The sequence below is a fragment of the Malaclemys terrapin genome, chromosome 6, assembly GCF_027887155.1.
Source record: "Malaclemys terrapin pileata isolate rMalTer1 chromosome 6, rMalTer1.hap1, whole genome shotgun sequence".
Classification (NCBI taxonomy): Eukaryota; Metazoa; Chordata; order Testudines; family Emydidae; genus Malaclemys; species Malaclemys terrapin.
This window is the reverse complement of record NC_071510.1, coordinates 118,861,135-118,885,883: the sequence shown is the minus strand read 5'-3', so window position 1 is coordinate 118,885,883 and position 24,749 is coordinate 118,861,135. Positions and strand designations below refer to the sequence as shown.

At 43.4% G+C, this 24,749-nt stretch overlaps 1 protein-coding gene across 2 annotated transcripts in view; it reads right to left on the bottom strand.

The window, feature by feature from the left end:
• The window catches only part of DYM (dymeclin), a 332,893-nt gene extending 309,544 nt beyond the window's left edge, over positions 1 to 23,349 (bottom strand). For both annotated transcript variants that reach the window (XM_054032077.1, XM_054032078.1), the window contains exons 1-3: positions 23,223 to 23,349; positions 10,537 to 10,608; positions 4,710 to 4,899 (exon numbers count right to left, since the gene is read on the bottom strand). In XM_054032077.1, the coding sequence (XP_053888052.1) occupies positions 4,710 to 4,849 (140 nt within the window). In that variant the 5' untranslated portion in view covers positions 4,850 to 4,899; positions 10,537 to 10,608; positions 23,223 to 23,349. The remainder of the gene's footprint in view (positions 1 to 4,709; positions 4,900 to 10,536; positions 10,609 to 23,222) is intronic.
• Between the last annotated feature and the right edge of the window lie 1,400 nt (positions 23,350 to 24,749).

Genomic DNA, 24,749 nt, shown 5'->3' with positions numbered 1-24,749 from the left:
GTCCTAAACAAAAGAAGGAATGTGTGCTTGTCTTAATTTGCATTTAAGAAGTAAACAAGGTCATCAAGCAGGGAGGGAAAACAAAGGAAGCTCAAATAAGTGGGGGTGGGGGAACAGCAGGGAATATCCTTCCACATAGATTCTTTGACTCCTGGTCCTCAGCAGGAAATGATTTTCAAGGGGTGGACTGAAATTAGTAAAAGAAAGAATAAATACCACAAGAGACCCTCCCTGCCCCCATTCTTTCTGACATTGCATTTACTGCACCTCAAAAGACAAAGTAAGCAGCTGTTGGACTCTGAGGCAGGGGTCCTGACCTAAAGAGTTTGGTCAGTAAGACTGCTGAAAGCATGTGGTGAGAAAACTTTGTTTTGAATCCAATGTAATTTGTTAAATTAGGCACCAGTAAGCATTCTCTCTCTATTTTTCTTGTAATCATTTCTGACTTCTATACCTCATTATTTGTAGTCACTTAAAATCTCCCTCTTTGTAGTTAATTTCTTTTACAGTTTTATCTAATCCAGTATGTTCACGTTAAAGTGTCTGGGTAACTCCATTTGGGGTTACAAGTTGTGTGCATATTATTCCCTTGAATGAACAACAGACTCAATTGGGGAAACTCTTGGGATGGGGGAGCCTATACAGGAAGGATGGGCTCCACCTAAACCAAAGTGGAACCAGACTGCTGACACTTAAAAACTGCTCTGCAACCTTTTTAATGTTAAACTAGGAGATGGGGGAAAGCTGACTGCTGCCGAGGAGCAGGTGAATCGGACAGAGACTTCTCTTAGAGGAGAGTCTATTGATAGAGATTCTCTAGGTTATAGTCAGGAGCAGAAGATCAGACGAGAAACATTCACATAAAGAATCAGACACTTCAGAAAAGGGCAGACAAATAAACAGTGACAAGTTTTTAAAAGTGCTGGTACACAAATGCTAGAAGTCTAAATAATAAGATGGGTGAACTAGCGTGCCTCGTGATACAGGAGGATATTGATATAATAGGCATCACAGAAACCTGGTGGACTGAGGACAATCAATGGGACACAATCATTCGGGGTACAAAATATATCGGAAGGACAGAACAGGTCATGCAGGGGAGGGAGTGGCACTATATGTGAAAGAAAATGTAGAATCAAATGAAGTAAAAATGTTAAGTGAATCCACATGTTCCATAGAATCTCTATGGATAGTAATTTCATGCTCTAATAAGATATAACATTAGGAATCTATTATCGACCACCTGACCAGGACAGTGATAGTGATGGTGAAATGCTAAGGGAAATTAGACTATCAAAATTAAGAACTCAATAATAGTGAGGGATTTCAATTATCCCCATATTGGCTGGGAACATGTCACCTCAGGACGAAATGCAGAGACAAAATTTCTCGATACTTTAAATGACTGCTTCTTGGCGCAGCTGGTACGGGAACCCACAAGGGGAGAGGCAACTCTAGATTTAGTCCTGAGTGGAGCACAGGAGCTGGTCCAAGAGGTAACTATAACAGGACCGCTTGGAAATAGTGACCATAATATAACAACATTTAACATCCCTGTAGTGGGAAGAACATCTCAACAGCCCAACTCTGTAGCATTTAATTTCAAAAAGGGGAGCTATGCAAAAATGAGGAAGTTAGTTAAACAGAAATTAAAAGGTACAGTGACTAAAGTGAAATCCCTGCAAGCTGCATGGCCGCTTTTTAAAGACACCATAATAGAGGCCCAACTTAAATGAATACCCCAAATTAAGAAACACAGTAAAAGAACTAAAAAAGAGCCACCGTGGCTTAACAACCATGTAAAAGAAGCAGTGATAGATAAAAAGACTTCCTTTAAAAAGTGGAAGTCAAATCCTAGTGAGGTAAATAGAAAGGAGCATAAACACTGCCAAATTAAGTGTAAAAATGTAATAAGAAAAGCCAAAGAGGAGTTTGAAGAACGGCTACCCAAAAACTCCAAAGGTAATAACAAAATGTTTTTTTAAGTACATCAGAAGCAGGAAGCCTGCTAAACAACCAGCGTGGCCCCTCCTTGGAGTCATACAAAAGGAGCGCTCAAAGACGATAAAGCCATTGCGGAGAAACTAAATGGATTCTTTGCTTCAATCTTCACGACTGAGGATATTAGGGAGATTCCCAAACCTGAGCCGGCTTTTGTAGGTGACAAATTTGAGGAACTGTCACAGATTGAAGTGTCACTAGAGGAGGTTTTGGAATTAACATAAACTTAACATTAACAAGTCACCGGGACCGGATGGCATTCACCCAAGAGTTCTGAAAGAACTCAAATGTGAAGTTGTGGAACTATTAACTAGGGTTTGTAACCTGTCCTTTAAATCGGCCTCTGTACCCAATGACTGGAAGATAGCTAATGTAACACCAATATTTAAAAAGGGCTCTAGAGGTGTTCCCAGCAATTACAGACCGGTAAGTCTAACGTCAGTACCGGGCAAATTAGTCGAAACAATAGTAAAGAATAAAATCGTCAGACACATAGAAGGACATAAATTGTTGGGCAAAAGTCAACATGGTTTCTGTAAAGGGAAATCGTGTCTTACTAATCTATTAGAGTTCTTTGAAGGGGTCAACAAACATGTGGACAAGGGGGGTCCAGTGGACATAGTGTACTTAGATTTCCAGAAAGCCTTTGACAAGGTCCCTCACCAAAGGCTCTTATGTAAATTAAGTTGTCATGGGATAAGAGGGAAGGTCCTTTTATGGATTGAGAACTGGTTAAAAGTCAGGGAACGAAGGGTAGGAATAAATGGTAAATTCTCAGAATGGAGAGGGGTAACTGGTGGTGTTCCCCATGGGCCAGTCCTAGGACCAATCCTATTCAACTTATTGATAAATGATCTGGAGAAAGGGGTAAACAGTGAGGTGGCAAAGTTTGCAGATGATACTAAACTGCTAAAGATAGTTAAGACCAAAGCAGGCTGTAAAGAACTTCAAAAAGATCTCACAAAACTAAGTGATTGGGCAACAAAATGGCAAATGAAATTTAATGTGGATAAATGTAAAGTAATGCACATTGGAAAAAATAACCCCAACTATACATACAATATGATGGGGGCTATTTTAGCTACAACGAATCAGGAAAAAGATCTTGGAGTTATCATGGATAGTTCTCTGAAGATGTCCACGCAGTGTGCAGAGGCGGTCAAAAAAGCAAACAGTATGTTAAGAATCATTAAAAAGGGGATAGAGAATAAGACTGAGAATAGATTATTGCCCTTATATAAAATCGATGGTACGCCCACATCTTGAATACTGCATACAGATGTGGTCTCCTCATCTCAAAAAAGATATACTGGCACTAGAAAAGGTTCAGAGAAGGGCAAGTAAAATGATTAGGGGTTTGGAACGGGTCCCATATGAGGAGAGATTAAAAAGGCTAGGACTTTTCAGCTTGGAAAAGAGGAGACTAAGGGGGGATATGATAGAGGTATATAAAATCATGAGTGATGTGGAGAAAGTAGATAAGGAAAAGTTATTTACTTATTCCCATAATACAAGAACTAGGGGTCACCAAATGAAATTAATAGGCAGCAGGTTTAAAACAAATAAAAGGAAGTAGTTCTTCACACAGCGCACAGTCAACTTGTGGAACTCCTTGCCTGAGGAGGTTGTGAAGGCTAGGACTATAACAGCGTTTAAAAGAGAACTGGATAAATTCATGAAGGTTAAGTCTGTTAATGGCTATTAGCCAGGATGGGTAAGGAATGGTGTCCCTAGCTTCTTTGTCAGAAGGTGGAGATGGATGGCAGGAGAGAGAGCACTTGATCATTACCTGTTAGGTTCACTCTCTCTGGGGTACCTGGCATTGGCCACTGTCGGTAGACAGGATACTGGGCTAGATGGACCTTTGGTCTGATCCAGTACAGCCGTTCTTATGTTCTTAGTTATTTGTACTGTCCAGGAGAGAGCTGGGAAGTACAGGACATACATTTCTGGTGGAAAATCTAGGACCAGGGATGTGATGGGGTCACCCTGCAGCATAATCAAGGCTGGTAAGAGCCGAGTTGTGGCTGGCTGGCTGGCTGGCTCACACACCCCAACATAACTGGGAGAGACTTACATGCTGGAGACCATTTGTGAGCAGTCCAGGCTGGAGGCTACAGCAGCAAAGCATTGTAAAAGGCTCCCCCAGGCTACAAGACAGGGGTGATACAGCTACTCATTAGTCTGGATTATATCCTGGCATGTCACAAGAACATAAGCTATAAGGGACCCTATTCAGTAACAAACTTACAGCCCAATCACCTGAGATGCTGAATACCCTCAGCTCCCATTAAATTTAATGGGAGTTTAAGGGGCTCAGCACTGGCAGGATGAACCCCATAACTTCATCATTGCTTTAATTTGCTTGAGCTGAAAGCTATAGGTCCTGCAAAGGAGGCACCATCTGTTGTTCTTCAGCATTTCCAGTGGTCTATTTAGAAAAACAGTGTTATAGACCTATTGCTGACCTTTCTTAGCTGTGAGGAGAATGAAGACTAATTACAGCTGCAATGAGGAAAAGCTGCTGCAAGAATGAGAGAATATGGTGGAATGGTACTCCAACAGCCCACGCTCAGGTGGACTTTCCACATGCCTACCGACTCCCAAAAAGAGAGGAAAAATAAGTCTATTTTGCATTCAGATTTATTTGGCACCACTGCTAATGTATTTGTCATAAATGTTCAGTCCTTCAGCAAGCATCCTCTTACCTGCTTGTTGGGGCAGTAAAGCTAAAAGAAAGCAGCTGATTCCAGAATGGGTCATTTTCAGAGACAGCCTCGGCTCCTGATAATCTTTTTAAGTACACATTTTCTGGGAGCTCACAAATGCTGCTACTGTTTGCACCCATTTTCTTATTTTGTAAGTTCCTTTTTAAAGCTTCATTCCTTCATCAGAAGCCTACAAAAAAGAAAGAGAGGAAATATTTAAATCCTAGTAACAGGAATACACATCTTTGGCATGCGTAAGGGATATACAGAACTTACCAAACTAGAAACCAATAAATCTCTAGTTCCATAACTACAACAGTTGCTGAAAAGATATAAAACCAAAGAGCACAGGAGCAGGCTGGAATAGTTTGCTTTCAGCAGTTTAGGACAGTAAGAGTTAATATCCAAATTTTTAAAAATTGATAGGCATACATTCCAGGCCTTCTCCACTGAATTTTTCATTAGCTGTGGTCAGAGAGGGAACACATTGACACAACAGCTGTAAGCAAAAGGGAAAGTAGCAGGAAATCTACAATTTAAGCAGGCACATTAGTTAGACCACTATTCAAAAATTTAGCATTTTCAAAGTCGTGCACAGGTACTCAGGGTACATCTACACTACACACTATTGGAAGAGCTGTACGGGTCTCTACACGCAGCAATGAAAAGCAGTCTGTGATCACATTGCACTGTGTAGCTACCCATGTCAGTGAAAGTCTCTAGCACAGGAGAGGTGGCAGAGAATGGCTTCAGCAGCAACCTGTTGCAGAAGCCTTTCCCTGTGGCAAGGAAAGGCTATGGCAAGGGGGGGGGGGAGGGGGTAGTCAAATGGGAAAAGGTTAAAACTTTCCCCACTGCTTCTTCCCTGCCAAAGCCTTTCCCCACTGCCAGAATCTTTCCCTGCTGTGGGGAAAGTCTCCAGCTACAGGGAGGCAGCAGAGAGGCGGTGGCACACTACACTGTTAAAAATAGCAATATAGATGGGGAGGCATAGCTCGGGCAAGTAGAGAGCTGTGTAGGATATGTACTCGAGTACATACCCACACTCTTTCGGGGTGTCTTTACCTACCTAAGCCATGCCTCACAGTCTACACTGCTATTTATACCCGTGCTAGGGGATACACGCTATGCACCGCCGAAAGCAGCATGCAATGTAGACAAACCCTTGGGTATGTGACTGCCATAGGCAAGAATGGGAAGCAGGCAACTAAATTCCTGTGAATCACTGATGATTTTCCCCTTCTCTACGTTCAAAACCACATCAACGTCACAGATATTATCACTTCTAGGCAAATAATTTAAATCTAGATCAGGTGACAAGCTCCCTAGTGTCATTAGTGTCTCATAGCTATTCGCTGACCTATATGAAATGAGTTGGTTAGCCCTAATCCAGTTGTTAGTGGAAAGATCTAAGACCAAATGTTCATAAAGAATTAACTCATTTTCAGAGGTGATACCTGCAGAACTAGGTAGCAGCACACCGTAGGTTATATGGGGAAATAATCACATTGGCTGAGCTGTACCTGTTCTGTGTATAAAGGGAGGACTTCATTCTTCCAGACTGCCAATTATGCTTTAACATTTGTAAAAATGTTAACTAATTAATCTACTAGAGGAGTAAGAAACTAACCAAGTGCAACTGAAGCTTAGAATAAGATATTTGGATTAAAAAGGAAACATATGAAGACCCAATAAAAGTAACCTCACCACTCAGTCAGTCAGGAATCCAAACCATTCTAAGAGCTGAATTAGCACTTAACAAAATACCCCACCCCTATAGACATAGCACCTTTCTGCTGAAATTTCATACGATTCCACAAACTGAGCTATATAAGGCTGGGTCCATACTTGGAGAAGAGACTTTCAAGGAACACCTCTGGACAGGTGATGCTGAAAGAGACACTGGCAATCAGTAAGGGCACTCTTTCCTCTGACTCCACATTGAACCAATGACCAGCATACGTCCATGGTGCTCTGTTTTACTGGAGGTGCCATCTTTCAGATGAGATGAAAAACAAGGTCTTAACCTCATTAAAAATCTCATGGATCTTTAATAAGAGTATGCGTGTTAGAATTCAGTTAAGGAACTGCAGGTTAACTCTGATAATTATATTCTGCCTACCTACACTCCCCATGAAGTTTCAAATGGATATGCTATTCTTCATGTCCTGCCCTAAACCAGTGCACTGTTAAATGCCTGCTATGTTTCATTTCAGAAGTGGGTGCACTTCAGGGGTGGTAAAATGATCCCCATACAGAATGTATAACTATTTACGTTTGCAAACTGGTTTGTCATCCTCTGGGTTAAGAGGTGCTATTGTGGAATCCTGCACGCTGGTTGGGTGGCAACAGGGTAAGGGTTTATGCATAAGTGATAGTAGGAGATGATCAGCATCTTGAATGATTTCACTTAACAGTAATGGGATTTTTATTGTGTTTGTGTGTCACTTGCCCATGAACTTTCTAAACTATCGCCATGGCAATACCTCTTACTAAGAGACTTTCACTGCTAGAGTAATACTAGTTTTGAAATCGATACAAAATAAAAGATAAAACAGAAACACCAATTTCTTTAATTTGCAAAGATACTGGCATGGCACATACTGCAGCAGGACAAATGTTCCTTCACTCAAAGAGAGATGCTGCCCACCACACACATAAATAACTGATGGAATATTATATAAGGCTTCCCCAAATACATGAAATAGATGCATGACTCCTTGCAGAAGTAAAAAGGGAATGTCAGTTTCTTCATAAAATTACAATTGTTTAATTTTATTATTTTTTCAAGAAAAAATATAAAAGCAAAAACAATATAATTAACAAGACATTTAAGTTAATACAGCAATCATTATTACCAATGTCGGGACAAAGAAATACAAAACACAAATCTGTTGCTTTATGCTTTTAGCATCTGGTTTTGTTTGTTTAATGCTGGTCTCCAACCAGCTAACTTATCCTACAAAGGAAGTGTCACACTGGGCCAGACCCAAGGTCCCAGCTAGTCCAGTATACTGTCTCCAAAAGTGGTCAGAACCAGATGCCTCAGAGGAAGGGGTAAAAACTCCACAGTAGGCAGACCAGTAAGTAGATCAGGTCCCATCCTGATCTCTAATAGTTAAAGATTGGCTTAAGCCTTTAGCATGAGGTTTAAAATCGCTTCCACAACATTTTTTTAGCATTACTTATTGAAACTTTGTATATTTGATATCCATATAAATGCAAAGGTAAATAATTTTTCTTCCCATAAATTATAAACATACTGGAGCAATACATTGAGTCATTGAATTGAATATTAGGGTTGGAAGGGACCTCAGAAGATCATCTAGTCCAACCCCCTGCTCAAAGCAGGACCAATACCCCAATTTTTTACCCCTGCCCTAAATGGCCCCCTCCAGGATTGAACTCCTAACCCTGGGTTTAGTAGGCCAATGCTCAAACCACTGAGCTATCCCACCCCGCGAGTGCAAGACCTTTCGACCGTTTTGTATACAAAAATCTGTCCTGCTTCAACAGTCTGTGTGCTGGAATCAAGGAGCTGAATTTTCTAGTAGAGCATCCCTCAAATAGCATGTCTTCATTTCCTTCTTTTTAATTAAAAAAAAAAAAAAGGAAAGGGTTTTCTTCTCCTTCACTAAATTTACCTGGATCTTTTGGTCAGGCCCGCAGCCACTACCATCACCAAATATGCCCAGGCCAATTCTTTCTCCCCCACCTTCCTCTTCCCTCTTAAGCTTTGCTGTTGCTGTTATTACTGGTAAGCACCCTCTTGCAGAGCAGAGGATGCATGGAAGCTTTGCCACAGCAGCAATGTCTTAGAACAGTGGTGCCCAAACTTTTCCTGTTGTGCATCCCCTTCTCAGTAATGGAATCTGTCTGCGCCCTCACTCCATTACTGCACAGCCAAGGCTTCCTCAGCAGAGGAGCTTAGGTTCAAGGCAGAGGTGGGGATGGAACTGGGGATGGGGGAAGAGCTGGGGATAGAGGAGGAGCTGGCCGGGGGGGGGGGGGGGGGGGGGCAGAGAGGGCATGACGGCAGAACTGAGCTGCAGGCAGAACAGAGCTGCGGCTTGGCGCAGAGCGGAGCTGACGGGCGCTCCTTCCTTGCCCTCCATGGGGGTTGCCCGGGCCCTGCCACATGCCCTCCCGAACATTCCTCCACCCACTCCTAGGGGTAGGATACGTACTCATATACATGTACAGTTTGGGGACCACTGCCTTAGAGCGATCCAGCTGGCCATCAACAAACCAATGAAACTGACTAGGCACAAAGCAAGGAAACTGAAAAATGGAGAAAACAAACATTTTCTCTACAATACTTTTCTTCGCATAATTTTAGAGATTACTTGTCGTAAGTACTAATGTTCGCATGGAATTGTGATTTCCAAGTTGATGTGGTCCCTTTGATACCCTAATAAATCTAGCTCATGTAAAGCAGTTTCCCTTCTCAAAGAGATTGTTTCAGGTTGTCTGCAGACTCAGGCAGAGAACACTGCATCCATAAAACTTTAAAAACATGAACTAAATGTACATTCACAACTATGAAGTATACAAGGGGGTAAGGGTATTAATGAAAATGTTGTAACAATCACAAATTAATAGATTCTAACGGCAGAAGGGACCACTGTGGTCATCTAATTTGCCCTCTTGAATAACACAGGCCACAGGACTTCCCTGAATTAATTCCTGTTTAAAACTAGAGCATATATTTTCAAAAACCATCCAGTCTTGATTTTAAAATTGCCAGTGATGGAGAATCCACCACAACCCCTTGATAAGTTGTCCCAATGATTAAAGATTTGCACTTTATTTCCAGTGTGAATTTGTCTAGCTTTAGCTTCTAGCCATTGGACCTTGTTACAGATGCCCCCCAGGTTACGCAAACCCAATTTACGCAAATCCGCACTTACGTAAAAATTTCCGTAAACTAGATATAGGAGTTGTTGGTTTTTCGGGGGGGGGGGGGGGGGGGTGTATTGCGCATAATGGTCGGGTATACATTTCCAACTTACGCAAAATTCAAGTTACGCAAGGCGTTCCGCAACGGAAAGCTTGCGTAAGTCGGGGAGCGCCTGTATACTTTTGGCTGATACATTGAAGAGTCGGCCTACTATCAAATTTCTGTTCCCCATGTAGGTACTTAAGTAATTAAGTCACTTCTTAATCTTCCCTTTGTTAAGCTAAATAGATTGCGCTCCTTGGGTCTATCACTATAAGGCATGTTTTCCAGTCATTCTCGTGGCTCTTCTTTTAACCCTCTCCAATCTATTAAGATCCTTCTTGAATTGTGGACACCAGACACGGACACTGTGTACCCATAGTGGTCACACCAATACCAATCTGAATTTGAGTCTATCATGTAGGCTGTATAATTCCAACATGAAGGCTGGATCTAGCCTCCAAGCCATGTGTTTTGACACAATTGTATTAGCATATTAAATATATACTGATTATAAACTAACATTCAATCTAATGCAACACTGGATCAGCACTCTTACACTAGGCTTGCACTTCTACTCAGAGACCTACAAGAATTCAGTCAACTAATGAGGGCAAGACTGAGGGACAAACAGGAACAGCTGATTATTATACATCAGGAATGTATGTAAAGATTGCACATAAATTGTATATTTTTGACTATATCTCTTACAATCGAAATGATGGAAGAAGGGTAAGGGCAGAGATTGTATTGTGTGTTTGTACCTCACCTAGAACAGTACCATTGACTGGAGCCTCTGGGCAATGCTGTTATTAATAAGAGACTAACTTTTCCACATTTGAAGTTAATCAAAATTTCAATTTATACGTAATAAGAAGTGCTTCTTACCTTTGGAACTTGAAGATTGCCAGAATGAGCCAAACGGATCCTCTTTTCCTTTAAACAAGGTAGATTAGAGCACTACAAAAAATGAGAAAATAAAAGATATCTATATAATACTGTGTATTCAGCATTAATCAAGCAGTTATACTAAGATGCCAAAGTATTGATTCACTAAGTGAGCATATTGGTACTCTGAGAATTATTCTTTATAGAGCACATTTCATCTGGAAACATTATACAGTTAATGAATAACCATCCTATATTCACTAGTGCATTCTATTTTATGATCATATAATCCTAATGCAAACCTTGCCATCAGGTTAGTGGCAGGTTGCAATACAAAGAATTCCCCAGGCAGCAAGGCCCAGAAGAGCATTTAAAGGTCTCAGTTCAGACATTGGTATTTTCTTTCACATTATCGTACTCATCCAGTATGACCATATCATCTCACTCGGAATTTCTTGTGATTATTCATACTGCAATAGCACCTAGATGCCTTGATCAGGATCCATTGTGTTAGGTACTGCACAAACATGGCCCCTATCCCAAACAGCTAACAAGAGTAGGTCTCACAGAATAGTCCAATTGACTGTCTTCATTTAAACTACTCAAGTGCATAGTTACATGTGTAAGTGCTCGCAGAATCAGGGCCTACGTTTATAGTTCCCTGGCTCTCATGAGTCTATTGCATAAAGTTTTAACTTCTTGCCTTTGCCTTCAAGCTTCTGTATAATTGTCCCTGCCTAGATAGCCAATCGAGTCTCATCACACCTTACGCATCCTTCAATCTTCTACTCCACCAACCAGGCCAGCTTTACGCCCCATTTGTCTGCTTCTCACCATAACAATGCTTTATTCACATACACCCCCAAATATGAAATGCCCCCCATTGTGATCCATCAAGTAAAAACTCTCAAGATTCACTATTCCTACTATTCTCACAAGAAGACAATTATTATTATTATTATTAACAAAAAAAAGTCTAAATGAACCAAGGCTAGATGGACCTTTGGTCTGACCCGGTACGGCCGTTCTTATGTTCAAGACGGATAAATGCCTCAAGGACTGACTGCATGACCGTATTGCTGTAACCTTTGTCCTTCCTTAACCCAGCCCCTTTGTACACACCCCAACGCCGCTTTCTACACACCCCAACTCACCATATTTTGAAGTTAGACTCTAAAATTCTTCACAAGCAGGGACCACATTGCTTTGTGTGATCAGCAAAGCATCTAGCCCACTTTGGGCATGGTGTGACTTGTTTCATTGTCCACAAGTTTTAGTTGCTGTTTTTCTTCCAGTTCTAAAACACTTTCAGATTTTGGAAGTGAAGTCTCTGCAATGACTTACTCTAATTTTTAACTCACTTCGATGCAAGGAATACCAGTTGTGACGTTGTGCAGTCTATATGGTTTTATAAAAATATAAGTGAATATAATGTAACTGGAATATGCTTCATGCAACAGGTCTCTTGTAAGGTATCATTACAAAGCTTATAATCTACTGAGTGTGATCATCCCATTTGTATAAATGTACCAGTCTTGTATCTAAAACTGGAAATATAAAATATAACTCTGAGGCCTATTGTAATTATGTAAAGTGTGGGCCATTAATGATGGTTTGGAATCTTGATGACTCCCATTAACAAGGACCATTGTTTGCAGATGGCTGTATTTACCTTGTCTGTGCTGGCAAGTGAGTAATGAAGTCTTGCAGTGACATGTGATCATGTCACCTGAACTGGAATCCATCTTTAACCTGGTGCTTTTCCAGTGAGGGGGGGAGGGTGGAAACCCAGATGGACAAAGGGTTCCCGCCTTATGCAAAAGATATATAAAGGGGTGGAAGAGAACAAGGGGAGGGAGGAGCCATCATGAAGAATCCCCTAGCTATCACCTGAGCTGCAACAAGAGCTGTACCAGGGGAAAGAATTGTGCCCAGGCCTGGAAGGTGTCCAGTCTGAGAAAAACTTACTGAAGTATCTCTGAGGGTGAGATTATCTGTATTTAGCTTGATTAGACATAGATTTGCGCATTTTATTTTATTTTGCTTGGTGACTTACTTTGTTCTGTCTGTTACTACTCGGAACCACTTAAATCCTACTGTCTGTATTTAATAAAATCACTTTTTATTTAGTAATTTACTCAGAGTATGTATTAATACCTGGGGGAGCAAACAACTGTGCATATCTCTCTATCAGTGTTATAGAGGGCGAACCATTTATGAGTTTGCCCTGCATAAGCTTTATGCAGGGTAAAACGGATTTATCTGGGTTTAGACCCAATTGGGAGTTGGGCATCTGAGTGCTAAAGACAAGCACACTACTGTGAGCTGTTTTCAGGTAAACTTGCAGCTTTGGGACAAGTGATTTAGACCCTGGGTCTGTGTCTGGAGCCAGACAGGAGTGTCTGGCTCAGCAAGACAGGGTGCTGGAGTCCTGAGCTGGCAGGGAAAACAGAAGCAGGGGTAGTCTTTGCACATCGGGTGGCAGCTCCCAAGGGGGTTTCTGTGATCCAACCCGTCACACCAGTATCATTTATGCTGAACAATTTTACAGTCCGGCTCCTTTAAGAGTGAAATGAACTGTCAAGGGACCTGTGCACTACACAACTTAAAAGTTCGCTGAGTTCCATAGGCATTAAAGACAAATAAAGTAGGGAGAAGTTTCCAATAGAAAGGGATATTGGCCATGTAAAGTTTTAACAAGAACACTGTCAGCTGTAAAGCTGTACAATTCAGAGCTTCAGCTTATCTCAAACTATACAGGCTACACTATTTGCTTTCTGCTCACTCCCAAGTGCAGGAAACTGGGAAAAGAATTTGCCACAAAAATAACTAGAAGTCACAACCCAAGGTCTATGGCAGCTCATCAGAGCTAAAGGAACCTCCCACCCACTAGAGGTAAAGCGGGGTTTGGGGTGGAGGCTGACAGCTTGCAACCCCCCCCATGTAATAACCTCCCGACCCCCTGAGGGGTCCCAACCCCCAGTTTGAGAACCCGTGCTAGACAATCATTACAAACCAACTTCATGCACTTATCCAACAGTAGCAGGAGAGGTGGTGAAATGTTGCAAGCGGTGTACAGTAACTCCTCGGTGGTCCCGGTTAATGTTGCGTTGCTGATCAATTAGGGAACATGCTTGCTTAAAGTTGTGCAATGCTCCCTTCTAACGTCATTTGGCAGCCGCCTGCTTTGTCCACTACTTGCAGGAAGAGCAACTCGTTGCAGCTAGCTGGTGGAGGCTTGGAACGAGGGTGGACCAGCAGCCCCACTATCAGCTCCCCGCTCCCCTAAGTTCCCTGTACAGCAGATGCCTGCAGTTCAGCTGTGTCCCTCCCCCCACTGCCATGTGCTGCTCCTGCCCTCTGCCTTGGAGCTGCTCCCCGAGACTCCTGCTTGCTGTGCGGGGGGGGGGGAAGGGAAGAAGAGGGGGGTAATGTCAGGGTGTCCCCCCCCCCCACTCCTGCACCCTGCTTACCCCATTGTCCATAGAGCAGGGGGGGACACAGAACAGGGCTTTGCTGCAGCAGCTGTGGTCTCAGCAAGCTGATCTAATCTAACAAGGCAGTGTACTTAAAAGGGAAATGCGCATCTCTCTCTCCCCTCCCTCCATTCCTGCTGCCTTGTAGAGTGTCAGAGTTAACCCTTGAGGGCTCAGCCAATTGATCAGTAAGGCATTCCCTGGGAAATATCCCACCCTCTGACTCCTCCACCTCAACCAAGCTTCACAATCATCATCATTGTGTACCACTATTAAATTGTATATATACACACACACACAGTATATATATTATATAGTCTTTTGTAAAAAAAAAATCCCTGGAACCTAACCCCCTCATTTACATTAATTCTTATGGGGAAATTGGATTCGCTTAGGGTTACCGTACGTCCGGTTTTTCCCGGACATGTCCGGCTTTTCGGCAATCAAACCCCCATCCGGGGGGAATTGCCAAAAAGCCGAACATGTCCGGGAAAAATACCGACCGGGCACTTCCTCTCCCGCGGCTGCTCTGCTCCTCCCCGGACTCAGACTTCGCCTCTGTTTAAGAGCCAAGCTGCCCAAGCCAGCGCTACCAGCTTCGGGCAGCCCCCGTGCCTCTGGACCCCAGCCGCCGGCCGGGCACTTCTCCTCCCCGGCTCCAGTTGCTCTGCTCCGGCGGCGCAGGGTCCAGAGGCAGGGGGGCTGCCCGAAGCCCACAGCGCTGGCTCGGGCAGCTTGGCTCTTAAACAGAGCCGAAGAGTCAGGGGAGGAGCAGAGCAGCTGGAGCCTGGGAGGGGAAGTGCCCGGCCGGCGGCTGGGGTCTGGAGGCAAGGGGGCTGCCGAAGCCTGAGCGCTCAGGCAGCTTGGCTCTTAAACAGAGCCGAAGAGTCAGGGGAGGAGCACAGCAGCTGGAGCCTGGGAGGGGAAGTGCCCGGCCGGGGGCGCAGGGTCCGGAGGCATAGGGGCTGCCCGAAGCCCAAGCGCTACCGGCTTCATGGTTTGCCGGGCAGCCCCCAGACCCTGTGCCCCCAGCTGGGCGCTTCCCCTCCCGGGCTCCAGCTGTGCTGGGGAAGCGCCGGCCGGGGGCGCAGGGTCTGGAGGCTGCCCGGCAAACCGTGAAGTCGGTAGCGCTTGGGCAGCCCTTTTTGCGTGGCTAGGAGGGAGAGTTAGGGCGGGGACTTCGGGGAATGGACGGAGTTGGGCCGGGGCCGGGGGTGGGAAAGGGGCGGGGCCAGGGCCCCGGGGAGTGTCCTCTTTTTTTATTTTCTAAATATGGTAACCCTAGATTCGCTTAACATCGTTTTGCTTAAAGTTGCATTTTTCAGGAACATAACTACAACGTTAAGTGAGGAGTTACTGTAGTTAGGGGTTGCCTTCTGTGCAACTATCAGGGTGGATTTGATTTAAATGAAATTGATTTAAATCATGATTTATATAACTAGTCAGGAAGATTCGATTTAATGATGGATTTCCACATAAAAAGGGCATTCTTGTTGGCTGTTATAACCTTAATACGTATTCTTCACAACTCAGAGATAGATAAGACCCAAACTGGTCTCTTTTACCGCCTGCTGCCATTATAGGTTTTCCCTTTTAGTGAGAAAATGGTATGGTAAATCTCAAATCAATGAAGGCTACACTCAGAAAGACCCTCAAGACTTCTGGAATATGCTGCTCAAACAGTTTCACTTTTGTTTCTACTGCCTGTCCCTCCCTTCTCACATTTATCTCCAGACTTCTTCTCCTTGTCCCGATCTATTCCGCCCCCAACAATCTTCTATTCATTGAACTTTTTGAAACTGAACTTTTAGGAAGAGGTAAGGGATTGACTCTGTGTACACAAATTTGAAGAGGGACAACAGAGTTGAGGTCTTATTTCTCAACTCTATATATTATTTATTTATTTGAAACATTTTTGCTGTTAACAAGCATGTTATCTGTGGAAACACAAATCCACAGTTTGAGAACTGCAAAACTAAGCATCTCTGATGGTATCTACTAGACTTAGCACTGAGTCCCATTGGGTAGATAGAAAGATTAACCTAAATAATCTATACAGAAGCCCCTGGAACCACATAACATTGGGTCCCTAATCCATGAACTATTGGAACTCACTTACAAAACTTTTCTTAAACATTACATGAATATTGTCTCCTACTATAGAATTAGAATTTATAATCCCTATTCCATGATGAGAGATCTTTGAGCTATAAGGTATCTTAATTAAAACTATCTTTAGATAGGTTTTTTCCTCAAAAAGCATTTTATCAAATAAATCCGATTGAAATAAAAAAAAAAATCATTGATTTTTATCAACCCTGGCAACTGTCATGATTGTCTTGTCCACAGTTCAGTTTCTGTTCCTCTTAATTCAATAGACCTCCAGGGCCTTTTCCCATTTTACCTGTGCAACAGTTCAACTAATGCTTTGGCAGTACAGAATATTCCCATGCTCCATTAGCCCTTTGAACAAGCAGTCCCTTACACCACAATATCCTAATAAGCTGAAAACCAATGGTCACCAACCCATCGATCGCGATCAACTGGTCGATCCTGGAGCCTCTGCCAGTCGACTGCAATCTCCACGGCCGGCAGCACAGCGAGGCGCAGGCAGGCTGCCTGCCTGCCATGGCCCCAGGCCACTCCCGGAAGTGGCTGCTGGCACGTCTCTGTGGCCCCTGGGAGGAGGGGAAGGGGTGAGGCAGTACCGCGCACTGTCCCCGCCCCCAGTACCATCCCCGCAGCTCCCATTGGCCGGGAACCGTCTCTGTGGCCCCTGGAGGGGAGGGGGCAATGGGTCTGCTCGACAATGATCCAAAGCAGTGTGGACCGATGCACATTCATTTTCATTATCTGAGTCAGATGCCACTAGCAGAAAGTTGATTTTCTTTTTTGGTGGTTGGGGTTCTGAAGTTTCCGCATTGGAGTGTTGCTCTTTTAACTCTTCTGAAAGCATTTTCTACACCTCCTCCCTCTCAGATTTTGGAAGGCACTTCAGATTCTTAAACCTTGGGTCAAGTGCTGTAGCTATTCTTAAAAATCTCACATTGGTACCTTCTTTGCGTTTTGTCAAATCTGCAGTGAAAGTGTTCTCAAAACAAAAAACATGTGCTGGGTCATCATCCGAGGCTGCTATAACATGAAATATATGGCAAAATGCGGGTAAAACAAAGCAGGAGACATGCAATTCTCCACCAAGAAGTTCAGTCACAAATTTAATTAACACTTTTTTTTTTTTTTTTTTTTTTTAAATGACCATCAACAGCATGGAAGCATGTCCTCTGGAATGGTGGCCAAAGCATGAAGGGGCATACGAACGTTTAGCATATCTGGCACGTAAATACCTTGCAATGCCGGCTACAAAAGTGCCATGTGAAGAACCTGTTCTCACTTTCAGGTGACATTTTAAATAATAAGCGGGCAGCATTATCTCCTGTAAATGTAAACAAACTTTTCTGAGCGATTGGCTGAACAAGAAATAGCAGGGAGTGGAGTTTTACATTGTTTTGTTTTTGAGTGCAGTTATGTAACAAAAAAAAATCTAAATTTGTAAATTGCACTTTCACGACAAAGAGATTGCACTACAGTACTTGTATAAGATGAACTGAAAAATACGATTTCTTTTGTTTATCATTTTTACAGTGCAAATATTTGTAATAAAAATAATATAAACTGAGCACTGTACACTTTGTATTCTATGTTATAAATAGAAATCAATATATTTGAAAACGTAGAATAACATCCAAAAATATTTAATAAATTACAATTGGTAGTCTATTGTTTAACAGTGTGATTAAAAGTGCGCTTAATTTTTTTAATCGCGCTTAATTTTTTTGAGTTAATCGCATGAGTTAACTGCGATTAATTGACAACCCTAATTTAAATCCATGTGTTCCATCCCCTGAACTGAGGACTGACTGTACAGTTTAGGAATATGGTACCCACCCCTATAATAGTACTGTTTCTTCATTGTTTATTTTTGTTCAGTAATTGGAAAATAAAAATTTGAGGGCTATCACAATAATAGGGATGACATTTCAAATGCATGAATTTGTCCAATTCTCTTTTCTAGTGATTACCTTAAAAAAAAAATCTATTAAAATTATTATTGTTGGAAGCATTCCTCAACATCAGAATGTTTGCCTACTACTGTATGAAAATTCCAGGGCAACTTTGTTCATCTCCTTCTTTACCTACTACACACATGTATCTAGAAATAAATTAAATTGCAAAACATTAACATTTCACTTTAAATTATGATTAAAACTGGCAGCTCCGTATGATGTAAATCATGCCAAACCAAGCACTATTTGGCAATCCAAGCAGATTTAACCAGGTTAGAGATGGTGCTTTCCGGAAGAGACTCCCCTTCATACAAAAGCTGTAAGTACACCTCTACCCCGATATAACGCGGTCCTCGGGAGCCAAAAAATCTCACCGCCTTATAGGTGAGACCGCGTTATACTGGGTTTGAGCCAATATGGTGTACTGGCAAGAGCCGGTATGCCGTGCTGGACTGGTCCAGCTTCCCCAGCGGTGATTTAAAGAGCTCAGTGCTCCAGCTCATGTGGAGAGCCCCGGGCCCTTTAAATCACCGCCAGAGATCCAGCAGCAGGGCTCGAGCGGTGATTTAAAGGGCCCGGGGCTCCCCGCAGCGGCTGGAGCCTCTGGCCCTTTAAATCACTGCCCGAGCCCAGCTGCCGGAGCCCCAGTGGGGATTCAGTGCTTCAGCTGCTGTGGGGAGCCCTGGGCCCTTTAAATCACCGCTGGAGCTCTGGCAGCGGGGCTCAGGCGGGGATTTAAAGGGCCCGGGGCGCCCCGCAGCGGCCGGAGCCTCTGGCCCTTTAAATACTGCCCGAGCCTGGCTGCCCAAGCCCCGGGGCTCCAGCAGCCGGGCTTGGGCAGTGATTTAAAGGGCCCGGGGCTCCACATGAATTCGGATACAAGGTGCTTTAAAGGGCCCGGGGCTCCCCACTGCTTTACCACGTTATATCTGAATTTGTGTTATATCAGGTCGCATTCTATCGGGGTAGAGGTGTATACTCATTTCAACCTTATGGCCCCCTTTTCTCTCCCAAAGAGCTTGCCTACTGGCCACAATATACTTCCACAAAGGAAATCTCAACTGTGGCATCTGAAGAGCCTTCTAGGCATGGGAAAGATACTTAGATGTTCATTAAATTTGATACGGATATAACCTTTGTGCATAGATCAAGTGTTAGAGAGGCAATTATTTTGGCTACTGTAATCTGGACACATGTGAGTGTTATGCAGACTCTAAAATAGAGCTAAGTGTTACTAGTTTAAACATAGCTAGAAATCTGTACACTGTATAAAACAAAAGTAGTCCAACTTTGTTTAGCCTTTTTTTTTCATATAAATTATCTTGTACTTCACATTATGATTTATATCTGTATTTTACCCCCAAGCTATACCACCAGAGTCAGCTGCTCCAACTACTTGCTCTAAATTAAAATAACTTTGCCAACCAGTTTAGTTACTGCAAGGTACAACAGGTTTCCTATTTTGAACAGCATTTTCAGGTTCTGAAAAATGAGGACGATCTGCTTTATCCAGCCTCTTGGATAACAGACCATCAGACACCAAATAGGATTTCTCAGATTTTAAATATGTCATTGTCTCTGCTTTATATAAAAAGCCTTGTCATTTTGTTTTTACGATGCCTAAAGATGAATTTGCAAGCCCAACTCTCAGTCATAAGGGTATTAAAAACACATTGAGATTGAGCACAGCTGTGAAAAATTCTAAGTTAATATAAATTGATATTTGCTAAAGAAAACTGCTGCAGCACTGAAACTCACAATCCACTGAGCACCAAATACTGCAAGTTGTAAAACATTTTAGACAGCCAGGGTCAAGCCTCTCGGCACTAAATCTAAAGTTTCCAAGGAGGTTTGCTCCTCATTTTTCTCCCCACTGCTAGAATTAAAAATTGAGATCAGACAGTAAATTTCTCCAGTACCAAGAACTCTCCGGTAGCAGAACCGCACAGGGAGCAGGGTGAGAGACACAAGAGGACTGAGCTCTCATGTGATCACGGGAAAGGTTTAAATATACACAAAGCTAGGCCTGTGCTCTCCACAACCAACTAAGAGGTTGGGATGAAGGGTTCTAAAAAGAGTTCCTTAGGGCCTAAATCACACAGTGAGGGTTTTAAAAATGTATTAAATATTTCCTAGATCAGTGCAATCTATCTATTCCTACAAACACCTAAAGCGATTACTGCCACTGCCTAGAACTAGCATGTTACCCCATATTATATGCAGTGAAAGAAACTAGTTGTAGGCCCAAAACGTAGATTGCAGAATCAGGACCTCGTTGCACTGGGCACTAGAGGATGCACCATGAAAAGACAGTGCTTAACTTACAATCTAATATGAGATATAAAACGTAATATGAATATGAGTTAATTAATTTTAGTTAGAATATTTTTAAAAAAATAATATTTCCCAGCTTAACTGTGAACCCAAAAACAACATGCTAGAGTAAGGACACTATAGAGTGAAAGTGACTAAGAAACGTCAATGACAATTACCAGTTTGATTTCACTGTAGGGGCGGAGTATTTTATTTATTTCCTGAGCACCATAAGTGTCCTCTGCTCTATTAAGTGCAAAAAGAAAAACAGCAAGAATCCTAAACCACTCCATTGCAACTGAGGCATAATTAGTAAGGGCTGTGATAAGGAACACAAAATATATACACACAGACAACTCTCTTAAAGATCCCGTTCTAGACTCTGCATATAAAAAGATCATAGATGCAACCTGGAGCACTGAGGAGAATCCCTTAGGATTCCAACAAGAAGACACTGGGGAAATTTCTTAGTGACTATTCTCATGGTAAACCGCTACAAACAACAGATACTAACAGCACAGGGCCCAGACTTCACAAGCATACAGACAAAAAGTGCCATAGACAGAGATGACCACAGCATGACTATTTAACTATGCATTGAAAGTCATGGTCTTCCCAGCTTTGGCTGCTACAACACATATCCGCAACACATATGGGGCTAGCAAACCCAATCCTTTTAAAGAAGGAAGACTCAGTGAACCACAAGGATAAGTCTGAGCATTTTATCATTGTATGAGGAACTCTCCACAGAGACAGTGCTGAGAGTTACTCCAGTACACCCTGTACTTGCTTTAGCAAGCCAATGGACATGTGCAACAGTATGATAATAGTGGTACCGTGAAAATATATGTTACTGATGGTTCCATTAAGTCAGAACACTACAGTGTGTGTATCAAACACCTATGTGCACCACATTAAATCCAGCCAAAATCTCCTGCATTCTTTCCTATGACACTTTGAAAAAGCAAAGAGAAAAAGGAAGAAAGGAGAAGGATGGTTCCAGCGGTTACAGAGCTCATCTGGGAATGAGGAACTCTCTGTCACTCTATTCCCCATCTATAACATAGGAATAATACCACTTGCCTACCTGTGAGTTCACATACCTGGGGTCCACTATCCATTACTGAGTTCCTTTCACTTGAAACATCCACACTGGAAAAGCTGCCACAACAATGTCTAGACTGAACAAGAGGGTATGGCAAAACAACAAACTCACAGAACACACAAAGATCTGTGTTTATCGTGCATGTGTTATCAGTACATTTTTGTATGGGAGCGAGACATGGACCTTATACTCTCATCAGGAAAAGAGGTGCAACAGCTTTCATATGCGAAGCTTTTGTCTAATCTTTGGAATCTCCTGGAGGGACAGTCACCAACACTGAGGTGCTCAAATGGGCCAGCAATATCCACCATACAAACTCTCCTCAAACAGAGATGCCTCCGCTTGCTTGGGCATGTATGCCGAATGAATGATAGGCGCAACCCAAAGGACATCCTCTACGGTGAATTGGCATCTGGAAAAAGACCCAAAGGACACCCAAAATTGCATTTCAAGGAAGCAAGACCTCAAAGAAATGGACATGGATGTGGACAAATGGCAAGATCAGACTCAGGACCGCAGCCTTTGGAAACAAGAGCTTAACAGAGGTCTCCGGAGTTAGCAGAGGAGAAAAGAGCTTGCAGAAGCCAGAGCCCAAAGGCGCAAAACATCACCTTTAAATGTGACAGATGCGGCAGAGATTCTCCCTCTCAAGTGGGTCTCTTCAGCCACGATTGCGGATGCCATAAAACCAACTGAGTAAATTCTTTACCTCTCAGGGACGCATACCCATTGTCTCTCGAGACTGAAGGATGCCTACTACTATTACCTACAAGGATAAATTAATTAAAGATTGCAAGGCGCTCAGATACTACGATGATAAACAGTTTTGAATCTCATCTTACTCTTTTCACTAGTATGTTTATCTAAACCAACAAAAATATTGTAAATGGAACAGAGTACAGATGGCAGCACCAACCAAGGCATAGCAAACACACTTGTTATTGAACTATACTGAAATCCAACAGTATTTAGTTAGTCCTCCTTTATCATCAGTCCTACCATTTACCCTGGCAGATCTGCTACGAGGAAAGGAAGACTCCTTCGCTATAGATTAGTCTTTTAGACACTTTTTAAGAGTATTGTATAACCTGCTCATGATGAAGGATTTTTCTGCATTTCAAAAACATTTTTAAATCTTTGCATTTTTTTTTGGAAACCCCCTTGTTTAAATGGGCTCTGGGCCTATCACGTTACAACCATAGACCATCCCTCCAAATCTCCCTCTCTCACACACACATACACACCCCAACTCCAAACCCTACCAAGTCACAATTCATCCGCTCCCCAAAAGATCACCACCCCTAAAATACTTGCCCGGCCCCTTTTCCAGCGAAGACACACCTGCAGAAGAGAGGCCACTTCCAACCTGTCTCCCTTTGGCTGGGGAGGCTCTGCCCAGGTAGGAATTAGCTACATCAGATAACATGGGTACAGGTAGCACATTCCTACAGGGAGCAGTTTCTGACTCTACACCGGCACTACACCCCTTCTTCCTCCACCTGCCACCCCCAACCCCTCCCTTGCATCGCAACACCCAGTCCTACTCCCCCCGCCCCTCCCAAACCGCCATCTCCCGGGCAGCAGCGACCCCCCCCCCGACACAACCAACCGCCAGCCCCGCGTCTCGAGCCCCAGCCAACCCTAAGCCTCCCCTGCAGGCACCACCCCCTCTCCCCAGAGATGCTCAGCCGCGCACCTTGGGAGGGGGGGAAAGGGGCGGAGACTCACCTGGCTCCTGCTCCCGTGGGAGGGGGTGAGGGGCAGCGGCTGACGGTCGGACGGGCGGGCTCGCTCTCCGGACACCCCACACGCCCCTTGGCTCCGCCGGGATCAGGCTGCGTCCATCTTTCCACGTCGTCACCGCCGCAGCTTCCCCTCCCCCGGCTGCGTCCGGCCGCGGCCAACGACAGGCGAGGAGGAGCATGCTGGGAAATGTAGTTCTCTCGGGGACCTCACGGGGGAGCTGGAGGCGCAAGCTGCCCAACTGCTGCAGAGCGCGTCCACGAACGGGGCGGGGCGGGGACCTGGCCTAGGTAGTGCCCATAAGGGAGGGAAATCTACCCCAGTTACCATTCACTGGAGGGCGAGGGAGGGGCTTGAATCAGGCATTTCTCCCTTGCAATGAGGAGAGAGAGGACTGTCCTGGCCCCAGGAGCATGACCTGAACTCCTTTTCCTACTGCGCTATGCAGCCAAGTTTTCTTGCCCTGTTCTCAATGTTATTGTGTTACAGAGTGCCTTCAAGTTTATCTCCGGGTTGTGGTGTAATTTAATATAAGATGCTTTTAAGGTTGATTAAGGGGCTTTAAGTCACAGGGTAGGGCATAAGCCAAGAGAAAAGGGAAAGGCTCAGGCCTGAATTTTAAACTTGCAGTTAATGTTCAAGATACATAAGACAGCAGAAGTCCTCCAGAGAGGCCTGGTATAAAAACCTAACAAGATAGAGGCAGTATTAACAACCTGATGTGTTTAAAAAATTGTGAGACAAGCCCAAGAGATTGGGTTCATTAGATTTAAAGAATACACTTGTTTTATTTGCATTCTGGTTTTTGAAACTGTTAGCGTTGATATTGGACTCTTTAACAGAAAAAGTTACCAAGGATTGTGGTGGATTCTCTATTGCTGGCAATTTTAAAGTCAAGATTAGATGTTTTTCTAAAAGATGTGTTCTATTTCAAACAGGAATTAATGCAGGGATATGGCCTGGGTTATATATGAGGTTAAACTTACTAGATGATCACAGTGGTCCCTTCTGGCCTTAGAATCTACATTTTCATGTTTTTCTTTCACAACCGTGAGAAGTTTACTAGAAACTTTCTATTAAACCAATGCCAATATTCTCATTTACCATGTGACTCCAGGAGCTGGAGTTTTAGGAAAGACTATCTAATCTTCTAGCTGAAGTACTTATACAGCTCTCATCACTATAGTACCAGAGCACTTCACAATTGCAACAGCCCTGTGAGGTAGGAAAGTGCTGTTATCCTGATTTTACGGATAGGGAGCTGAGGCACAGGAGCTAAGGCTGTGTCTACACTACAGACCTTACAGCGGCACAGCTATGCCGCTGCAACTGCACCACTGTAAAGTCTCCCATGTAGCTGCACTATGCCAATGGGAGAGAGCTCTCTCCTCAGCATAATTAAACCATCCTCAAAAAGCAGCAGTATTGATGCTGGTGGGAGAGCAGCCAAGGGGTGTTTCATTTAATAAATACCCCCAAGAGTAGAGTGAGATCCCAGATAATAAGATCCAT